At 46.1% G+C, this 21,340-nt stretch overlaps 1 protein-coding gene across 4 annotated transcripts in view; it reads right to left on the reverse strand.

Moving 5' to 3' along the window:
* Positions 1-21,340, reverse strand: part of LOC129846363 (tyrosine-protein phosphatase non-receptor type 12-like) — a 55,956-nt gene that overhangs the window by 24,013 nt on the left and 10,603 nt on the right. For all 4 annotated transcript variants that reach the window (XM_055914292.1, XM_055914290.1, XM_055914289.1 and 1 more), the window contains 4 exons: positions 19,756-19,822; positions 19,582-19,659; positions 18,587-18,685; positions 5,927-6,015 (listed from right to left, as the gene is read on the reverse strand). In XM_055914292.1, coding sequence (XP_055770267.1) covers positions 5,927-6,015; positions 18,587-18,685; positions 19,582-19,659; positions 19,756-19,822 — 333 coding nt within the window. The remainder of the gene's footprint in view (positions 1-5,926; positions 6,016-18,586; positions 18,686-19,581; positions 19,660-19,755; positions 19,823-21,340) is intronic.

Consider the following 21,340-nt stretch of genomic DNA (forward strand, 5'->3'; position numbering starts at 1 on the left):
AGAGTCTCCAGTACTGAGTACAGGTCCTAGACTAGAAAGAGTCTCCAGTACTGAGTACAGGTCCTAGACCAGACCAGAAAGAGTCTCCAGTACTGAGTACAGGTCCTAGACCAGAAAGAGCCTCCAGTACTGAGTACAGGTCCTAGACTAGACCAGAAAGAGTCTCCAGTACTGAGTACAGGTCCTAGACTAGACCAGAAAGAGTCTCCAGTACTGAGTAGAGGTCCTAGACTAGACCAGAAAGAGTCTCCAGTACTGAGTAGAGGTCCTAGACCAGAAAGAGTCTCCAGTACTGAGTACAGGTCCTAGACCAGAAAGAGTCTCCAGTACTGAGTACAGGTCCTAGACCAGAAAGAGTCTCCAGTACTGAGTAGAGGTCCTAGACCAGAAAGAGTCTCCAGTACTGAGTAGAGGTCCTAGACCAGAAAGAGTCTCCAGTACTGAGTACAGGTCCTAGACTAGACCAGAAAGAGTCTCCAGTACTGAGTAGAGGTCCTAGACCAGAAAGAGTCTCCAGTACTGAGTACAGGTCCTAGACTAGAAAGAGTCTCCAGTACTGAGTACAGGTCCTAGACCAGAAAGAGTCTCCAGTACTGAGTAGAGGTCCTAGACCAGACCAGAAAGAGTCTCCAGTACTGAGTACAGGTCCTAGACCAGAAAGAGCCTCCAGTACTGAGTAGAGGTCCTAGACCAGACCAGAAAGAGTCTCCAGTACTGAGTACAGGTCCTAGACCAGACAAGAAAGAGTCTCCAGTACTGAGTACAGGTCCTAGACCAGACCAGAAAGAGTCTCCAGTACTGAGTACAGGTCCTAGACCAGTAAGAGTCTCCAGTACTGAGTACAGGTCCTAGACCAGAAAGAGCCTCCAGTACTGAGTACAGGTCCTAGATCAGACCAGAAAGAGTCTCCAGTACTGAGTACAGGTCCTAGACTAGACCAGAAAGAGTCTCCAGTACTGAGTACAGGTCCTAGACCAGTAAGAGTCTCCAGTACTGAGTACAGGTCCTAGACCAGACCAGAAAGAGTCTCCAGTACTGAGTACAGGTCCTAGACCAGACCAGAAAGAGTCTCCAGTACTGAGTACAGGTCCTAGACCAGTAAGAGTCTCCAGTACTGAGTACAGGTCCTAGACCAGAAAGAGTCTCCAGTACTGAGTACAGGTCCTAGACCAGAAAGAGTCTCCAGTACTGAGTAGAGGTCCTAGACCAGAAAGAGTCTCCAGTACTGAGTAGAGGTCCTAGACCAGAAAGAGTCTCCAGTACTGAGTACAGGTCCTAGACTAGAAAGAGTCTCCAGTACTGAGTACAGGTCCTAGACTAGAAAGAGTCTCCAGTACTGAGTACAGGTCCTAAACCAGAAAGAGTCTCCAGTACTGAGTAGAGGTCCTAGACCAGAAAGAGTCTCCAGTACTGAGTACAGGTCCTAGACCAGAAAGAGTCTCCAGTACTGAGTACAGGTCCTAGACCAGAAAGAGTCTCCAGTACTGAGTAGAGGTCCTAGACCAGAAAGAGTCTCCAGTACTGAGTACAGGTCCTAGACCAGAAAGAGTCTCCAGTACTGAGTACAGGTCCTAGACCAGAAAGAGTCTCCAGTACTGAGTACAGGTCCTAGACCAGAAAGAGTCTCCAGTACTGAGTACAGGTCCTAGACCAGAAAGAGTCTCCAGTACTGAGTACAGGTCCTAGACCAGAAAGAGTCTCCAGTACTGAGTACAGGTCCTAGACTAGAAAGAGTCTCCAGTACTGAGTACAGGTCTTAGACCAGAAAGAGTCTCCAGTACTGAGTACAGGTCCTAGACTAGAAAGAGTCTCCAGTACTGAGTACAGGTCCTAGACCAGAAAGAGTCTCCAGTACTGAGTAGAGGTCCTAGACCAGAAAGAGTCTCCAGTACTGAGTACAGGTCCTAGACCAGAAAGAGTCTCCAGTACTGAGTACAGGTCCTAGACTAGACCAGAAAGAGTCTCCAGTACTGAGTAGAGGTCCTAGACCAGAAAGAGTCTCCAGTACTGAGTACAGGTCCTAGACCAGAAAGAGTCTCCAGTACTGAGTACAGGTCCTAGACCAGAAAGAGTCTCCAGTACTGAGTAGAGGTCCTAGACCAGAAAGAGTCTCCAGTACTGAGTACAGGTCCTAGACCAGAAAGAGTCTCCAGTACTGAGTACAGGTCCTAGACCAGACCAGAAAGAGTCTCCAGTACTGAGTACAGGTCCTAGACCAGAAAGAGTCTCCAGTACTGAGTACAGGTCCTAGACCAGAAAGAGTCTCCAGTACTGAGTACAGGTCCTAGACCAGAAAGAGTCTCCAGTACTGAGTACAGGTCCTAGACCAGAAAGAGTCTCCAGTACTGAGTACAGGTCCTAGACCAGAAAGAGTCTCCACAACTGAGTACAGGTTCTAGACCAGAAAGAGTCTCTAGTACTGAGTACAGGTCCTAGACCAGAAAGAGTCTCCAGTACTGAGTACAGGTCTTAGACTAGACCAGAAAGAGTCTCCAGTACTGAGTACAGGTCCTAGACCAGAAAGAGTCTCCAGTACTGAGTACAGGTCCTAGACCAGAAAGAGACTCCAGTACTGAGTAGAGGTCCTAGACCAGAAAGAGTCTCCAGTACTGAGTACAGGTCCTAGACTAGAAAGAGTCTCCAGTACTGAGTACAGGTCCTAGACTAGAAAGAGTCTCCAGTACTGAGTACAGGTCCTAGACCAGAAAGAGTCTCCAGTACTGAGTAGAGGTCCTAGACCAGAAAGAGTCTCCAGTACTGAGTACAGGTCCTAGACTAGACCAGAAAGAGTCTCCAGTACTGAGTAGAGGTCCTAGACCAGAAAGAGTCTCCAGTACTGAGTACAGGTCCTAGACTAGAAAGAGTCTCCAGTACTGAGTACAGGTCCTAGACCAGAAAGAGTCTCCAGTACTGAGTAGAGGTCCTAGACCAGAAAGAGTCTCCAGTACTGAGTACAGGTCCTAGACTAGAAAGAGTCTCCAGTACTGAGTACAGGTCCTAGACCAGACCAGAAAGAGTCTCCAGTACTGAGTACAGGTCCTAGACCAGAAAGAGCCTCCAGTACTGAGTACAGGTCCTAGACTAGACCAGAAAGAGTCTCCAGTACTGAGTACAGGTCCTAGACTAGACCAGAAAGAGTCTCCAGTACTGAGTACAGGTCCTAGACTAGACCAGAAAGAGTCTCCAGTACTGAGTAGAGGTCCTAGACCAGAAAGAGTCTCCAGTACTGAGTACAGGTCCTAGACCAGAAAGAGTCTCCAGTACTGAGTAGAGGTCCTAGACCAGAAAGAGTCTCCAGTACTGAGTAGAGGTCCTAGACCAGAAAGAGTCTCCAGTACTGAGTACAGGTCCTAGACTAGACCAGAAAGAGTCTCCAGTACTGAGTAGAGGTCCTAGACCAGAAAGAGTCTCCAGTACTGAGTACAGGTCCTAGACTAGAAAGAGTCTCCAGTACTGAGTACAGGTCCTAGACCAGAAAGAGTCTCCAGTACTGAGTAGAGGTCCTAGACCAGACCAGAAAGAGTCTCCAGTACTGAGTACAGGTCCTAGACCAGAAAGAGCCTCCAGTACTGAGTAGAGGTCCTAGACCAGACCAGAAAGAGTCTCCAGTACTGAGTACAGGTCCTAGACCAGTAAGAGTCTCCAGTACTGAGTACAGGTCCTAGACCAGAAAGAGCCTCCAGTACTGAGTACAGGTCCTAGATCAGACCAGAAAGAGTCTCCAGTACTGAGTACAGGTCCTAGACTAGACCAGAAAGAGTCTCCAGTACTGAGTACAGGTCCTAGACCAGTAAGAGTCTCCAGTACTGAGTACAGGTCCTAGACCAGACCAGAAAGAGTCTCCAGTACTGAGTACAGGTCCTAGACCAGACCAGAAAGAGTCTCCAGTACTGAGTACAGGTCCTAGACCAGACCAGAAAGAGTCTCCAGTACTGAGTACAGGTCCTAGACCAGTAAGAGTCTCCAGTACTGAGTACAGGTCCTAGACCAGAAAGAGTCTCCAGTACTGAGTACAGGTCCTAGACCAGAAAGAGTCTCCAGTACTGAGTACAGGTCCTAGACCAGAAAGAGTCTCCAGTACTGAGTACAGGTCCTAGACCAGAAAGAGTCTCCAGTACTGAGTACAGGTCCTAGACCAGTAAGAGTCTCCAGTATTGAGTACAGGTCCTAGACCAGAAAGAGTCTCCAGTACTGAGTACAGGTCCTAGACCAGAAAGAGTCTCCAGTACTGAGTACAGGTCCTAGACCAGAAAGAGTCTCCAGTACTGAGTACAGGTCCTAGACCAGAAAGAGTCTCCAGTACTGAGTACAGGTCCTAGACCAGAAAGAGTCTCCAGTACTGAGTACAGGTCCTAGACCAGAAAGAGTCTCCAGTACTGAGTACAGGTCCTAGACCAGAAAGAGTCTCCAGTACTGAGTACAGGTCCTAGACCAGAAAGAGTCTCCAGTACTGAGTACAGGTCCTAGACCAGAAAGATTCTCTAGTACTGAGTACAGGTCCTAGACCAGAAAGAGTCTCGAGTACTGAGTACAGGTCCTAGACCAGAAAGAGTCTCCAGTACTGAGTACAGGTCCTAGACCAGACCAGAAAGAGTCTCCAGTACTGAGTACAGGTCCTAGACCAGACCATAGATGTGTGACATTTGGGGACGTGATGACATGGTGATGGGGTGACACTAAGAATGTGTGAGAGGACCATGATTCACCGTGTCTGACCTTGAGAGTCCCTGAGGTATTCCAGCCATATCTAGACGCTCGTAAACACACACTCACTCAAAACATCCACCCCACACACACACTAAATACACTCACTCAAAACATCCACCCCACACACACACTAAATACACTCACTCAAAACATCCACCCCACACACACACACTAAATACACTCACTCAAAACATCCACCCCACACATACACACTAAATACACTCACTCAAAACATCCACCCCACACATACACACTAAATACACTCACTCAAAACATCCACCCCACACATACACACTAAATACACTCACTCAAAACATCCACCCCACACATACACACTAAATACACTCACTCAAAACATCCACCCCACACATACACACTAAATACACTCACTCAAAACATCCAATCAAATTGTATTAGTCACATGCTCTGAATGCAACAGGTGTAGACCTGACAGTGAAATGTTTACTGACGAGCCCCTAACAGACAATGCAGTTTCAAACAAATACAGATAAGAATAAGAGTTAAAGTAACAAGTAATTAAAGAACAGCAGTGAAATAACAATGGCGATACTACACTGCTCAAAAAAATAAAGGGAACACTTAAACAACACAATATAACTCCAAGTCAATCACACTTCTGTGAAATCAAACTGTCCACAAACTGAGCACTGCCAGCATTCAAAAGTGACCAAAACATCAGCCAGGAAGCATTGGAACTGAGAAGTGGTCTGTGGTCACCACCTGCAGAATCACTCCTTTATTGGGGGTGTCTTGCTAATTGCCTATAATTTCCACCTTTTGTCTATTCCATTTGCACAACAGCATGTGAAATTTATTGTCAATCAGTGTTGCTTCCTAAGTGGACAGTTTGATTTCACAGAAGTGTGATTGACTTGGAGTTACATTGTGTTGTTTAAGTGTTCCCTTTATTTTTTTGAGCAGTGTATATACAGGGGGTACCGGTACAGAGTCAAAACATCCCCACACACACACAGCAGACAGAGAGACAGAGAGACAGAGAAAAAGAGAGAGAGAAAAAGAGAGACAGAGAGAGAGAGAGGGGGGGAGAGACAGAGAGAGAGGGGGGGAGACACAGAGAGACAGAGACAGACAGAGAGCTCAGCAGGAGGCCGAGATGATATGGTTCCAGGCTAGAACACCAACCAGGGCTGAGTATATACAGTGTTGTTGAATACGTGATGAAGTCACTGTACTGTACCTGCGTATGCGGGGTGGTTTGGGGGGCGGTGTGTCACATCGCTCCTCGTCTGAGTGGTGTCCAGTTTTCTCTGGGCGGAGCACATCGTCCTGAGGAGGAGAAACAGAGGGATGAAGAAAAAAGACAATTAAAACTTTAGCTAGAGTACCGTTGATCATTTGGGTCTGTCTGCACGGGTTCTAATAACAGCAAGGCAACATGGTTTCCAGTCCTGTTCATATCATCCCTGGGGTTTCCTATACATAGTCCCAGGGGCTGTGTACTCACAGTCCATTTGAAACGGTAGGCGTGTGTGCAGCGTCCAAACCTATATCGAACACGATGAGTAAGGTCAGGTCACCCTGGTCATGTGTGCCAGTGTGTGTGGTGTGTGTGGCTATCGGTCCTGCCATTGTCCCAGGGTCCTGTTCCTCAATAGGGAGATTATACTGGGTAGTCCGTGTCCAAACATTGTTTGTGTGTGAAAGCACAGCTAGTGTTCATTTGTTGCTAACTAGCTGCTAAACATAGCCAACAGTGTGGCGATACATGTGCCTGTATAGACATGATTACAGTACACAGCCTACATATACCCCAATACACAGCCTACATATACCCCAATACACAGCCTACATATACCCCAATACACAGCCTACACATACCCCAATACACAGCCTACACATACCCCAATACACAGCCTACACATACCCCAATACACAGCCTACACATACCCCAATACACAGCCTACACATACCCCAACACAGCCTACACATACCCCAATACACAGCCTACACATACCCCAATACACAGCCTACACATACCCCAATACACAGCCTACACATACCCCAATACACAGCCTCCACATCCCCCAATACACAGCCTCCACATCCCCAATACACAGCCTCCACATACCCCAACACAGCCTACACATACCCCAACACAGCCTACACATACCCCAATGCACAGCCTACACATACCCCAATGCACAGCCTACACATACCCCAATACACAGCCTACACATACCCCAACACAGCCTACATATACCCCAATACACAGCCTACACATACCCCAATACACAGCCTACACATACCCCAATACACAGCCTACACATACCCCAATACACAGCCTACACATACCCCAATACACAGCCTACACATACCCCAATACACAGCCTACACATACCCCAATACACAGCCTACACATACCCCAATACACAGCCTACACATACCCCAATACACAGCCTACACATACCCCAATACACAGCCTACACATACCCCAATACACAGCCTACACATACCCCAATACACAGCCTACACATACCCCAATACACAGCCTACACATACCCCAACACACAGCCTACACATACCCCAACACACAGCCTACACATACCCCAATACACAGCCTACACATACCCCAATACACAGCCTACACATACCCCAATACACAGCCTACACATACCCCAATACACAGCCTACACATACCCCAATACACAGCCTACACATACCCCAACACAGCCTACACATACCCCAACACAGCCTACACATACCCCAACACACAGCCTACACATACCCCAACACACAGCCTACACATACCCCAACACACAGCCTACACATACCCCAACACACAGCCTACATATACCCCAATACACAGCCTACACATACCCCAATACACAGCCTACACATACCCCAATACACAGCCTACACATACCCCAATACACAGCCTAGATATACCCCAACACAGCCTACATATACCCCAATACACAGCCTACACATACCCCAACACACAGCCTACACATACCCCAACACACAGCCTACACATACCCCAATACACAGCCTACACATACCCCAATACACAGCCTACACATACCCCAATACACAGCCTACACATACCCCAATACACAGCCTACACATACCCCAATACACAGCCTACACATACCCCAACACAGCCTACACATACCCAAATGCACAGGCTACATATACCCAAATGCACAGGCTACATATACCCAAATGCACAGGCTACATATACCCCAATACACAGCCTACATATACCCTAATACACAGGCTACATATACCCTAATACACAGTAGTCCATACAGCCTAACGGTATCCTCTGTGTGTTGCTTTGTGAGCTTGTATACACTCTGCTGTGTGAGTGTTTACCTGAGCGTGCTACTGCAGTGTGTTTATGTGCACACTAATGTGTGTGTGTGTGTGTGTGTGTGTGTGTGTGTGTGTGTGTGTGTGTGTGTGTGTGTGTGTGTGTGTGTGTGTGTGTGTGTGTTGTTTAGAGTGTGTGGTGTGTGTTGCTCCAATATGTTCTCTTTCCCAGATGTGTGCTCTCTAATCTCAGGCTGTGGGAGAGGAGAGGAAGAAGAGATGAGAAGGAGAGGAAGGGAAGGGGAGAAGAGGAGAAAAGTAGAGGAAGATGAAAGGAGGAGAGGAAGACCAGAAGAGGAGAAGGGGAGATGAGAAGGGGAGAAGAGGAAGAGGAGAACGGGAAGAGAGGAAGCATTATAGGAGCATAACATCACAGTTTCTTAAACAAGAAGTCAGCCCAAGCTCCTGGCATGCTGCCAGAACCCCCCTGTCTCCTCCCTCATTCTCTCTACTACCCTCTGTTCTCCTCCTCCTCAATGCTAGAACCCCCCCTCTCCTCCCTCATTCTCTCTACTACCCTCTGTTCTCCCCATCTCTCTCTTCTACTTCATTCATTCTCTCTTCCCAACTCCATCTCTCTAATCCTACCATCTCTCTAATCCTACCATCTCTCTAATCCTACCATCTCTCTAATCCTACCATCTCTCTAATCCTACCATCTCTCTAATCCTACCATCTCTCTAATCCTACCATCTCTCTAATCCTACCATCTCTCTAATCCTACCATCTCTCTAATCCTACCATCTCTCTAATCCTACCATCTCTCTAATCCTACCATCTCTCTAATCCTACCATCTCTCTAATCCTACCATCTCTCTAATCCTACCATCTCTCTAATCCTACCATCTCTCTAATCCTACCATCTCTCTAATCCTACCATCTCTCTAATCCTACCATCTCTCTAATCCTACCATCTCTCTAATCCTACCATCTCTCTAATCCTACCATCTCTCTAATCCTACCATCTCTCTAATCCTACCATCTCTCTAATCCTACCATCTCTCTAATCCTACCATCTCTCTAATCCTACCATCTCTCTAATCCTACCATCTCTCTAATCCTACCATCTCTCTAATCCTACCATCTCTCTAATCCTACCATCTCTCTAATCCTACCATCTCTCTAATCCTACCATCTCTCTAATCCTACCATCTCTCTAATCCTACCATCTCTCTAATCCTACCATCTCTCTAATCTTACCAACAGGACATTAAAAACTGTAAGATCCTATGTTTCACAGAGATGTGGCTGAACGAAGAAACGGACAATATAGAGCTGGTGGGATTTTCCATGCACCGGCAGAAAAAGAGACGCTACCTCTGGTAAGACGAGGGGTGGGGGTGTGTGTCAATAACAGCTGGTGCGCGATGTCTAATATTAAAGAAGCCTTGAGGTGTTGCTCACCTGAGGTAGAGTACCTTAAGATAAGCTGTAGACCACACTATCTACCAAGAGAGATCTCATCTATATTATTCGTAGCCGTCTATTTACCACCACAGACCCATGCTGGCACTAAGACCGCTCTCAACCAACTCTAAGGCCATAAGCAAACAAGAAAATGCTCACCCAGAAGCATCACTCCTAGTGGCCGGGGACTTTAATGCAGTCAAAGTTAAATCAGTTTTACCACATTTTTCACAGCATGTCACATGTGCAACCAGGGGGAAAAAATCCTAGACCACCTTTACTCCACACACAGAGACACGCACAAAGCTCTCCCCTGCCCTCCATTTGGCAAATCTGACCATAATTCTATCCTCCTCATTCCTGCTTACACGATAAAATTAAAGCAGGAAGTAGCAGTGACTCGCTCAATACGGAAGTGGTCAGATGACGCGGATGCTACACTACAGGACTGTTTAGCTAGCACAGACTGGAATATGTTCCGGGATTCATCCAATGGCATTGAGGAATACACCACATCAGTCATTGGCTTCATCAATAAGTGCATCGATGACGTCATCCCCACAGTGACTGAACGTACATATCACAACCAGAAGCCATGGATTACAGGCAACATCCGTATCGAGCTAATGGCTAGAGCTGCCACTATCAAGGAGCGGAAGTCTAATCCGGACGCTCATAAGAAATCCCGCTATGCCCTCTGACGAACCATCATCCCCACCTCAGAAGACTGAAAAGTTTTGGCATGGGCCCCCACATCCTCAAAAGGTTTTACAGCTGCACCATCGAGCGCATCCTGACCAGTTGCATCACCGCCTGGTATGGCAACTGCTCGGCATCTGAACATAAGGCACTACAGAGGGTAATGCCAACGGCCCAGTACATCACTGGGGCCAAGCTTCCTGCCATCAGGACCTATATAATAGGCAGTGTCTGAGAAAAGCCCATAAAATTGTCAGAGACTCCAGTCACCCAAGTTCTAGACTTGTCTCTGCTACCGGACGGCAGCGGTACCGGAGCGCCAAGTCTAGGACCAAAAGGTTCCTCAACAGCTTCTACCCCCAAGTCATTAGACTGCTGAACAATTCATAAAAATTTCCACCGGACAATTTACATTGACCCCCCCCTTGCACACTGCTGCTACTCGCTGTTTATTTGTTACCCATGCATAGTCTCTTCGCCCCCACCTACATGTACAGATTACCTCAACTAGCCTGTACCCCTGCACACTGACTCAGTACCGGTACCCCCTGTATATAGCCTCGTTATTCATAGTGTTACTTTTTATTATTACTTTTTATTTTAGCCTACTTGGTAAATATGTTCTTCTTCTTGAACTGTATTGTTGGTTAAGGGCTTGTAAGTAAGCATTTCACGGTAAGGTCTACACCTGTTGTATTCAGCATTTCACGGTAAGGTCTACACCTGTTGTATTCAGCATTTCACGGTAAGGTCTACACTTGTTGTATTCAGCATTTCACGGTAAGGTCTACACCTGTTGTATTCAGCATTTCACGGTAAGGTCTACACTTGTTGTATTCAGCATTTCACGGTAAGGTCTACACTTGTTGTATTCAGCATTTCACGGTAAGGTCTACACCTGTTGTATTCAGCATTTCACGGTAAGGTCTACACTTGTTGTATTCAGCATTTCACGGTAAAGTCTACACCTGTTGTATTCAGCATTTCACGGTAAGGTCTACACTTGTTGTATTCAGCATTTCACGATAAGGTCTACACTTGTTGTATTCAGCATTTCACGGTAAAGTCTACACCTGTTGTATTCAGCATTTCACGGTAAGGTCTACACTTGTTGTATTCAGCATTTCACGGTAAGGTCTACACTTGTTGTATTCAGCATTTCACGGTAAAGTCTACACTTGTTCTATTCAGCATTGACTAAGTCATTTTTCTTTCTCTCGCTTGGCCTCTGTTCGTCATAGTGGAGAGACATCCTGTCTTTCTTTAGCTTCGGACACGTCCTCTGTGTGTGTGTGTGTGTGTGTGTGTGTGTGTGTGTGTGTGTGAGAGAGAGAGAGAGAGAGAGAGAGAGAGTGTGTGTGTGTGTGAGAGAGAGAGTGAGTAGTCAGTGTTTGTGTGATACAGTATATAAATCCCAGCCAGAGTGAAAATGTGTGTCTCTGTTCTGCCAGACAGATGTTCTGTATGGAAGGAGAGAGAGGCAGAGGACCCAATTAAAGCACATGGGTAGGGTCTCTCTCTCTCTTTCCCTCTATTCTATTCCTTCTTTCACTATCCCTCTTTCTCCTTCCATCTTTCCCCTGACTCCCCCTCTCTCTCACGCTACAGACTGCTGTGATAGCAGGAAGAGAGGAAGAGAGGGAGGAAGAGAGCAACACAGACAGAGTTCTGCCACACCTTGAGGCCAGTCAAATTCTTAGAACACAGCCGTGTCTGTCTGTCTGTCTGTCTGTCTGTCTGTCTGTCTGTCTGTCTGTCTGTCTGTCGAACTCTCTGACCAGCCCATCTGCTCAGTGAATCAGTTTAGAAGCTCTTATTGTTGTGAGTTAATAACATTTCCTGGAGACAAAAAGTACAGTGTGTTTAAGAGGGAGAAATAGTGTGTGTGTGAGAGGAAGGGAGGGAGTGTGTGTCCAGTGTGTTTGTGTGTGACACAGAATGAGTGAAGGAGGGAGAGTGAGTGATTGTAGAGAGCGGGGGGGGGGGGGGAATGGGGCAACATGGCCAGCCGTTCTGCTTCTGAGGAGGAATGTGGAACCTGAAGCACTTCAGTAATGTAATGTTATACGTGGTGGTGCTGTAATGTTATACGTGGTGGTGCTGTAATGTTATACGTGGTGGTGCAGTAATGTAATGTTATACGTGGTGGTGCAGTAATGTAATGTTATACATGGTGGTGGTGCAGTAATGTAATGTCATACGTGGTGGTGCAGTAATGTTATACGTGGTGGTGCAGTAATGTAATGTTATACGTGGTGGTGCAGTAATGTTATACGTGGTGGTGCAGTAATGTAATGTTATACGTGGTGGTGCAGTAATGTACTGTTATAGGTGGTGGTGCAGTAATGTAATGTTATAGGTGGTGGTGCAGTAATGTAATACGTGGTGGTGCAGTAATGTAATGTTATACGTGGTGGTGCAGTAATGTAATGTTATAGGTGGTGGTGGAGTAATGTAATGTTATAGGTGGTGGCGCAGTAATGTAATGTTATACGTGGTGGTGCAGTAATGTAATGTTATAGGTGGTGGTGCAGTAATGTAATGTTATAGGTGGTGGCGCAGTAATGTAATGTTATACGTGGTGGCGCAGTAATGTAATGTTATACGTGGTGGTGCAGTAATGTAATGTTATACGTGGTGGTGCAGTAATGTAATGTTATAGGTGGTGGTGCAGTAATGTAATGTTATAGGTGGTGGTGCAGTAATGTAATGTTATAGGTGGTGGTGCAGTAATGTAATGTTATAGGTGGTGGTGCAGTAATGTAATGTTATAGGTGGTGGTGCAGTAATGTAATGTTATAGGTGGTGGTGCAGTAATGTAATGTCATACGTGGTGGTGCAGTAATGTAATGTTATAGGTGGTGGTGCAGTAATGTAATGTTATAGGTGGTGGTGCAGTAATGTTATACGTGGTGGTGCAGTAATGTAATGTTATACGTGGCGGTGCAGTAATGTAATGTTATAGGTGGTGGTGCAGTAATGTAATGTTATACGTGGCGGTGCAGTAATGTAATGTTATACGTGGTGGTGCAGTAATGTAATGTTATACGTGGTGGTGCAGTAATGTAATGTAATACGTGGTGGTGCAGTAATGTAATGTTATAGGTGGCGGTGCAGTAATGTAATGTTATACGTGGTGGTGCAGTAATGTAATGTTATAGGTGGTGGTGCAGTAATGTAATGTTATACGTGGTGGTGCAGTAATGTAATGTTATAGGTGGTGGTGCAGTAATGTAATGTTATACGTGGTGGTGCAGTAATGTAATGTTATAGGTGGTGGTGCAGTAATGTAATGTTATAGGTGGTGGTGCAGTAATGTAATGTTATAGGTGGTGGTGCAGTAATGTAATGTTATAGGTGGTGGTGCAGTAATGTAATGTTATAGGTGGTGGTGCAGTAATGTAATGTTATACGTGGTGGTGCAGTAATGTAATGTCATACGTGGTGGTGCAGTAATGTAATGTTATAGGTGGTGGTGCAGTAATGTAATGTTATACGTGGCGGTGCAGTAATGTAATGTTATAGGTGGTGGTGCAGTAATGTAATGTTATAGGTGGTGGTGCAGTAATGTAATGTTATACGTGGTGGTGCAGTAATGTAATGTTATAGGTGGTGGTGCAGTAATGTAATGTTATAGGTGGTGGTGCAGTAATGTAATGTTATAGGTGGTGGTGCAGTAATGTAATGTTATAGGTGGTGGTGCAGTAATGTAATGTTATAGGTGGTGGTGCAGTAATGTAATGTTATAGGTGGTGGTGCAGTAATGTAATGTTATAGGTGGTGGTGCAGTAATGTAATGTTATAGGTGGTGGTGCAGTAATGTAATGTTATAGGTGGTGGTGCAGTAATGTAATGTTATAGGTGGTGGTGCAGTAATGTAATGTTATAGGTGGTGGTGCAGTAATGTAATGTTATAGGTGGTGGTGCAGTAATGTAATGTTATAGGTGGTGGTGCAGTAATGTAATGTTATAGGTGGTGGTGCAGTAATGTAATGTTATACGTGGTGGTGCAGTAATGTAATGTTATAGGTGGTGGTGCAGTAATGTAATGTTATAGGTGGTGGTGCAGTAATGTAATGTCATAGGTGGTAGTGCAGTAATGTTATACGTGGTGGTGCAGTAATGTAATGTTATAGGTGGTGGTGCAGTAATGTTATACGTGGCGGTGCAGTAATGTAATGTTATACGAGGCGGTGCAGTAATGTAGTGTTATACGTGGTGGTGCAGTAATGTAATGTTATAGGTGGTAGTGCAGTAATGTTATACGTGGTGGTGCAGTAATGTAATGTTATACGAGGCGGTGCAGTAATGTAATGTTATAGGTGGTGGTGCAGTAATGTAATGTTATAGGTGGTGGTGCAGTAATGTTATACGTGGTGGTGCAGTAATGTAATGGTATACGTGGTGGCACTGTAATGTAATGTAATACGTGGTGGTGCAGTAATGTAATGTTATAGGTGGTGGTGCAGTAATGTAATGTTATACGTGGTGGTGCAGTAATGTAATGTTATACGTGGTGGTGCAGTAATGTAATGTTATAGGTGGTGGTGCAGTAATGTAATGTTATAGGTGGTGGTGCAGTAATGTAATGTTATACGTGGTGGTGCAGTAATGTAATGTTATACGTGGTGGTGCAGTAATGTAATGTTATACGTGGTGGTGCAGTAATGTAATGTTATAGGTGGTGGTGCTGTAATGTAATGTTATACGTGGTGGTGCAGTAATGTAATGTTATAGGTGGTGGTGCAGTAATGTAATGTTATAGGTGGCGGTGCAGTAATGTAATGTCATACGTGGTGGTGCAGTAATGTAATGTTATACGTGGTGGTGAAGTAATGTAATGTTATAGGTGGTGGTGCAGTAATGTAATGTCATACGTGGTGGTGCAGTAATGTAATGTTATACGTGGTGGTGAAGTAATGTAATGTTATACGTGGTGGTGCAGTAATGTAATGTTATAGGTGGCGGTGCAGTAATGTAATGTCATACGTGGTGGTGCAGTAATGTAATGTTATACGTGGTGGTGAAGTAATGTAATGTTATACGTGGTGGTGCAGTAATGTAATGTTATAGGTGGCGGTGCAGTAATGTAATGTCATACGTGGTGGTGCAGTAATGTAATGTTATACGTGGTGGTGAAGTAATGTAATGTTATACGTGGTGGTGCAGTAATGTAATGTTATAGGTGGCGGTGCAGTAATGTAATGTCATACGTGGTGGTGCAGTAATGTAATGTTATAGGCGGTGGTGCAGTAATGTAATGTTATAGGCGGTGGTGCAGTAATGTAATGTTATACGTGGTGGTGCAGTAATGTAATGTTATACGTGGTGGTGAAGTAATGTAATACGTGGTGGTGCAGTAATGTAATACGTGGTGGTGCAGTAATGTAATGTTATAGGTGGTGGTGCAGTAATGTAATGTTATACGTGGTGGTGCAGTAATGTAATACGTGGTGGTGCAGTAATGTAATGTTATACGTGGTGGTGCAGTAATGCAATGTTATAGGTGGTGGTGCAGTAATGTAATGTTATAGGTGGTGGTGCAGTAATGTAATGTTATAGGTGGTGGTGCAGTAATGTAATGTTATAGGTGGTGGTGCAGTAATGTAATAGGTGGTGGTGCAGTAATGTAATGTTATAGGTGGTGGTGCAGTAATGTAATGTTATAGGTGGTGGTGCAGTAATGTAATGTTATAGGTGGTGGTGCAGTAATGTAATGTTATAGGTGGTGGTGCAGTAATGTAATGTCATACGTGGTGGTGCAGTAATGTAATGTTATAGGCGGTGGTGCAGTAATGTAATGTTATACGTGGTGGTGCAGTAATCTAATGTTATACGTGGTGGCGCAGTAATGTAATGTTATAGGTGGTGGTGCAGTAATGTAATGGTATAGGTGGTGGTGCAGTAATGTAATGTTATACGTGGTGGCGCAGTAATGTAATGTTATAGGTGGTGGTGCAGTAATGTAATGTTATAGGTGGTGGTGCAGTAATGTAATGTTATAGGTGGTGGTGCTGTAATGTTATACGTGGTGGCGCAGTAATGTAATGTTATAGGTGGTGGTGCAGTAATGTAATGGTATAGGTGGTGGTGCAGTAATGTAATGTTATAGGCGGTGGTGCAGTAATGTAATGTTATACGTGGTGGTGCAGTAATGTAATGTTATACGTGGTGGTGCAGTAATGTAATGTAATACGTGGTGGTGCAGTAATGTAATGTTATAGGTGGTGGTGCAGTAATGTAATGTCATACGTGGTGGTGCAGTAATGCAATGTTATACGTGGTGGTGCAGTAATGCAATGTTATAGGTGGTGGTGCAGTAATGTAATGTTATAGGTGGTGGTGCAGTAATGTAATGTTATAGGTGGTGGTGCAGTAATGTTATACGTGGTGGTGCAGTAATGTAATGGTATACGTGGTGGCACTAATGTAATGTTATACGTGGCGGTGCAGTAATGTAATGTTATACGTGGTGGCACTGTAATGTAATGTTATACGTGGTGGCACTGTAATGTAATGTTATACGTGGTGGCACTGTAATGTAATACGTGGTGGTGCAGTAATGTAATGTTATACGTGGTGGTGCTGTAATGTAATGTTATAGGTGGTGGTGCAGTAATGTAATGTTATAGGTGGTGGTGCAGTAATGTTATACGTGGTGGTGCAGTAATGTAATGTTATACGTGGTGGTGCAGTAATGCAATGTTATAGGTGGTGGTGCAGTAATGTAATGTTATACGTGGTGGTGCAGTAATCTAATGTTATACGTGGTGGCGCAGTAATGTAATGTTATACGTGGCGGTGCAGTAATGTAATGTTATAGGTGGTGGTGCTGTAATGTAATGTAATACGTGGTGGTGCTGTAATGTAATGTTATACGTGGTGGTGCAGTAATGTAATACGTGGTGGTGCAGTAATGTAATGTTATAGGTGGTGGTGCAGTAATGTAATGTTATAGGTGGTGGTGCAGTATGTAATGGTATACGTGGTGGTGCAGTAATGTAATGTTATACGTGGTGGTGCAGTAATGTAATGTTATAGGTGGTGGTGCAGTATGTAATGGTATACGTGGTGGTGCAGTAATGTAAGAGTGTGTGGTAATGTAGAAGAGGCTAATGTTGTATAGAGAAATGTAGTCTAGTAGTAGTCTAGTGTAGGGGTAGTCTAGTGTAGGGTAGTGTTAGTGTAGTGTAGTGTAGTCTAGGGGTAGTGTAGTGTAGGGGTAGTCTAGGGGTAGTGTAGTGTAGGGGTAGTGTAGTGTAGGGGTAGTCTAGGGGTAGTGTAGGGTAGTCTAGGGGTAGTGTAGGGTAGTCTAGGGTAGTCTAGGGGTAGTGTAGTGTTGGGTAGTCTAGGGGTAGGGTAGTGTAGGGTAGTCTAGGGGTAGTGTAGTGTTGGGTAGTCTAGGGGTAGTGTAGTGTAGGGGTAGTATAGGGGTAGTGTAGGGTAGTATAGGGGTAGTGTAGTGTAGGGTAGTCTAGGGGTAGTGTAGTGTAGGGGTAGTCTAGGGGTAGTGTAGTGTAGGGGTAGTGTAGGGTAGGGTAGTCTAGGGGTAGTCTAGGGGTAGTGTAGGGTAGTCTAGGGGTAGTGTAGGGTAGTCTAGGGGTAGTGTAGTGTAGGGTAGTCTAGGGGTAGTGTAGTGTAGGGTAGTCTAGGGGTAGTGTAGTGTAGGGGTAGTCTAGGGGTAGTGTAGTGTAGGGGTAGTCTAGGGGTAGTGTAGTGTAGGGGTAGTCTAGGGGTAGTGTAGTGTAGGGGTAGTCTAGGGGTAGTGTAGTGTAGGGGTAGTATAGGGGTAGTGTAGTGTAGGGTAGTCTAGGGGTAGTGTAGTGTAGGGGTAGTCTAGGGGTAGTGTAGTGTAGGGGTAGTGTAGGGTAGGGTAGTCTAGGGGTAGTCTAGGGGTAGTGTAGGGGTAGTGTAGGGGTAGTGTAGGGGTAGTGTAGGGGTAGTGTAGGGTAGTCTAGGGGTAGTGTAGTGTAGGGTAGTCTAGGGGTAGTGTAGTGTAGGGGTAGTCTAGGGGTAGTGTAGTGTAGGGGTAGTCTAGGGGTAGTGTAGTGTAGGGGTAGTCTAGGGGTAGTGTAGTGTAGGGGTAGTGTAGTGTGGGGTAGTCTAGGGGTAGTGTAGGGTAGTCTAGGGGTAGTGTAGGGTAGTCTAGGGGTAGTGTAGGGTAGTCTAGGGGTAGTGTAGGGTAGTCTAGGGGTAGTGTAGGGTAGTCTAGGGGTAGTGTAGGGTAGTCTAGGGGTAGTGTAGGGTAGTCTAGGGTAGTCTAGGGGTAGTGTAGGGTAGTCTAGGGGTAGTGTAGTATAGGGTAGTCTAGGGGTAGTGTAGTGTAGGGTAGTCTATGGGTAGTGAAGTGTTGGGGTAGTGTAGTGTAGTCTAAGGGTAGTGCAGGGTAGTCTAGGGGTAGGGTTGGGGTAGTTCTCACCATGCCACCATGGATCTCTGAGTTGGTGGGGCTCTCCAGAAGCTGCAGCTGTTTCTCAAAGAGCTGAGAGATGGCTCTGTGAACCAACTCATACTGCTCCTATAGGGGAGAGGAGAGGAGAGGAGAGGAGAGGAGAGGAGAGGAGAGGAGAGGAGAGGAGAGGAGAGGAGAGGAGAGGAGAGGAGAGGAGAGGAGAGGAGAGGAGAGGAGAGGAGAGGAGAGGAGCGGGGAGGGAGGGATGAGCGGGGAGGGAGGGATGAGCGGGGAGGGAGGGATGAGCGGGGAGGGAGGGATGAGCGGGGAGGGAGGGATGAGCGGGGAGGGAGGGATGAGCGGGGAGGGAGGGATGAGCGGGGAGGGAGGGATGAGCGGGGAGGGAGGGATGAGCGGGGAGAGAGGGGAGAGACAGAAAGTGGACAGTGAGTCAAAGAATACAACATATATGAACACAACTTGTATTCATATTAAAACCATAAGGCCCAGATAATCAGTCCATATTCCCTCCCCACTGGGATTACACAGCAACACAGAACACTATGAAGACAGCACTTCATAGTGCCAAGCACCAGACAGACACATGGCACTTCTATTCATATTAAACCAAGGAGACCCAGACACAGCAACATGAAGATTGACACACTGTAGACAAAGACTTCAGAGGTTTTTTGTTCACATTCAACAGAACGCCACATTACCTGGGTCTGACCAGCAGAACGCCACATTACCTGGGTCTGACCAGCAGAACGCCACATTACCTTGGTCTGAACAGCAGAACGCCACATTACCTTGGTCTGAACAGCAGAACGCCACATTACCTTGGTCTGACCAGCAGAACGCCACATTACCTTGGTCTGACCAGCAGAACGCCACATTACCTTGGTCTGACCAGCAGAACGCCACATTACCTTGGTCTGACCAGCAGAACGCCACATTACCTTGGTCTGACCAGCAGAACGCCACATTACCTTGGTCTGACCAGCAGAACGCCACATTACCTTGGTCTGAACAGCAGAATGCCTCTGTGTTCTCATCTCCTGAATCAGCCGGAACACGTTGAAGTCTTCTGGAATCTTCTACAAACCAACAAGAACAATACACTCAGTGGTCTATCTGTGCTCCAGGAAACAGCAACGGCAACACTGAGTGTGTGTGTTTCATATTGTACGTACCCCAGCCTTTAGTAGGTTCCACGTGTAGTCTATAGCACAGATGGCACCTGTCCTCCCACAGCCAGCACTGTCAACACACAACAACAATCAGAAAGAAGCAGAATGCACAGCCTAGAGAGACACAGACTAATCTCACAGCTTCCATTAGGCTTGGTGGATTTACAGCCGGAACTAACATTCAGAGAGTGTGTGTTCTAAGCTACGGTATATAAACTCAGCAAAAAAAGAAACGGCCCTTTTTCAGGACACTGTCTTTCAGAGATAATTCATAAAAATCCAAATTACATTGAAGATCTGTGAAGTTAAGGGGTTAAACACTGTTTCCCATGCTTGTTCAATGTACAATAAACAATGAACATGCACCTGTGGAACGGTTGTTAAAACACTAATAGCTTACAGACGATAGGCAATTAAGGTCACAGATATGAAAACTTAGGACACTAAAGAGGCCTTTCTACTGACTCTGAAAAACACCAAAAGAAAGATGCCCAGGGTCCCTGCTCATCTGCGTGAACGTGCCTTAGGCATGCTGCAAGGGGGCATGAGGACTGCAGATGTGGCCAGGGCAATACATTGCAATGTCCGTACTGTGAGATGCCTAAGACAGCGCTACAGGGAGACAGGACGGACAGCTGATCGTCCTCGCAGTGGCAGACCACGTGTAACAACAGCTGCACAGGATCGGTACATCCGAACATCACACCTGCGGGACAGGTACAGGATGGCAACAACAACTGCCCGAGTTACACCAGGAACGCACAATCCCTCCATCAGCGCTCAGACTGTCCGCATTAGGCTGAGAGAGGCTGGACTGAGGGCTTGTAGGCCTGTTGTAAGCCAGGTCCTCACCAAACATCACCGGCAACAACGTCGCCTATGGGCACAAACCCACTGTCACTGGACCAGACAGGACTGGCAAAAAAGTGCTCTTCACTGACAAGTCGCAGTTTTGTCTCACCAGGAGTGATGGACGGATTCGCGTTTATCGTCGAAGGAATGAGCGTTACACCGAGGCCTGTACTCTGGAATGGGATCGATTTGGAGGTGGAGGGTCCGTCATGGTCTGGGGCGGTGTGTCACAGCATCATCGGACTGAGCTTGTTGTCATTGCAAGCAAACTAAACTCTGTGCGTTACAGGGAAGACATCCTCCTCCCTGATGTGGTACCCTTCCTGCAGGCTCATCCTGACATGACCCTCCGACATGACAATGCCACCAGCCATACTTCTCGTTCTGTGAGTGATTTCCTGCAAGACAGGAATGTCAGTGTTCTGCCATGGCCAGCGAAGAGCCCGGATCTCAATACCATTTAGCACGTCTGGGACCTGTTGGATCGGAGGGTGAGGGTTAGGGTTAAGGCCATCCCCCCAGAAATGTCCGGGAACTTCCAGGTGCCTTGGTGGAAGAGTGGGGTAACATCTCACAGCAAGAACTGGCAAATCTGGTGCAGTCCATGAGGAGCACTGCAGTACTTAATGCAGCTGGTGGCCACACCAGATACTGACTGTTACTTTTCATTTTGACCCCCCCCTTTGTTCAGGGACACATTATTCCATTTCTGTTAGTCACATGTCTGTGGAACTTA

Source organism: Salvelinus fontinalis, unplaced genomic scaffold, assembly GCF_029448725.1.
Source record: "Salvelinus fontinalis isolate EN_2023a unplaced genomic scaffold, ASM2944872v1 scaffold_0507, whole genome shotgun sequence".
NCBI lineage: Eukaryota > Metazoa > Chordata > Actinopteri > Salmoniformes > Salmonidae > Salvelinus > Salvelinus fontinalis.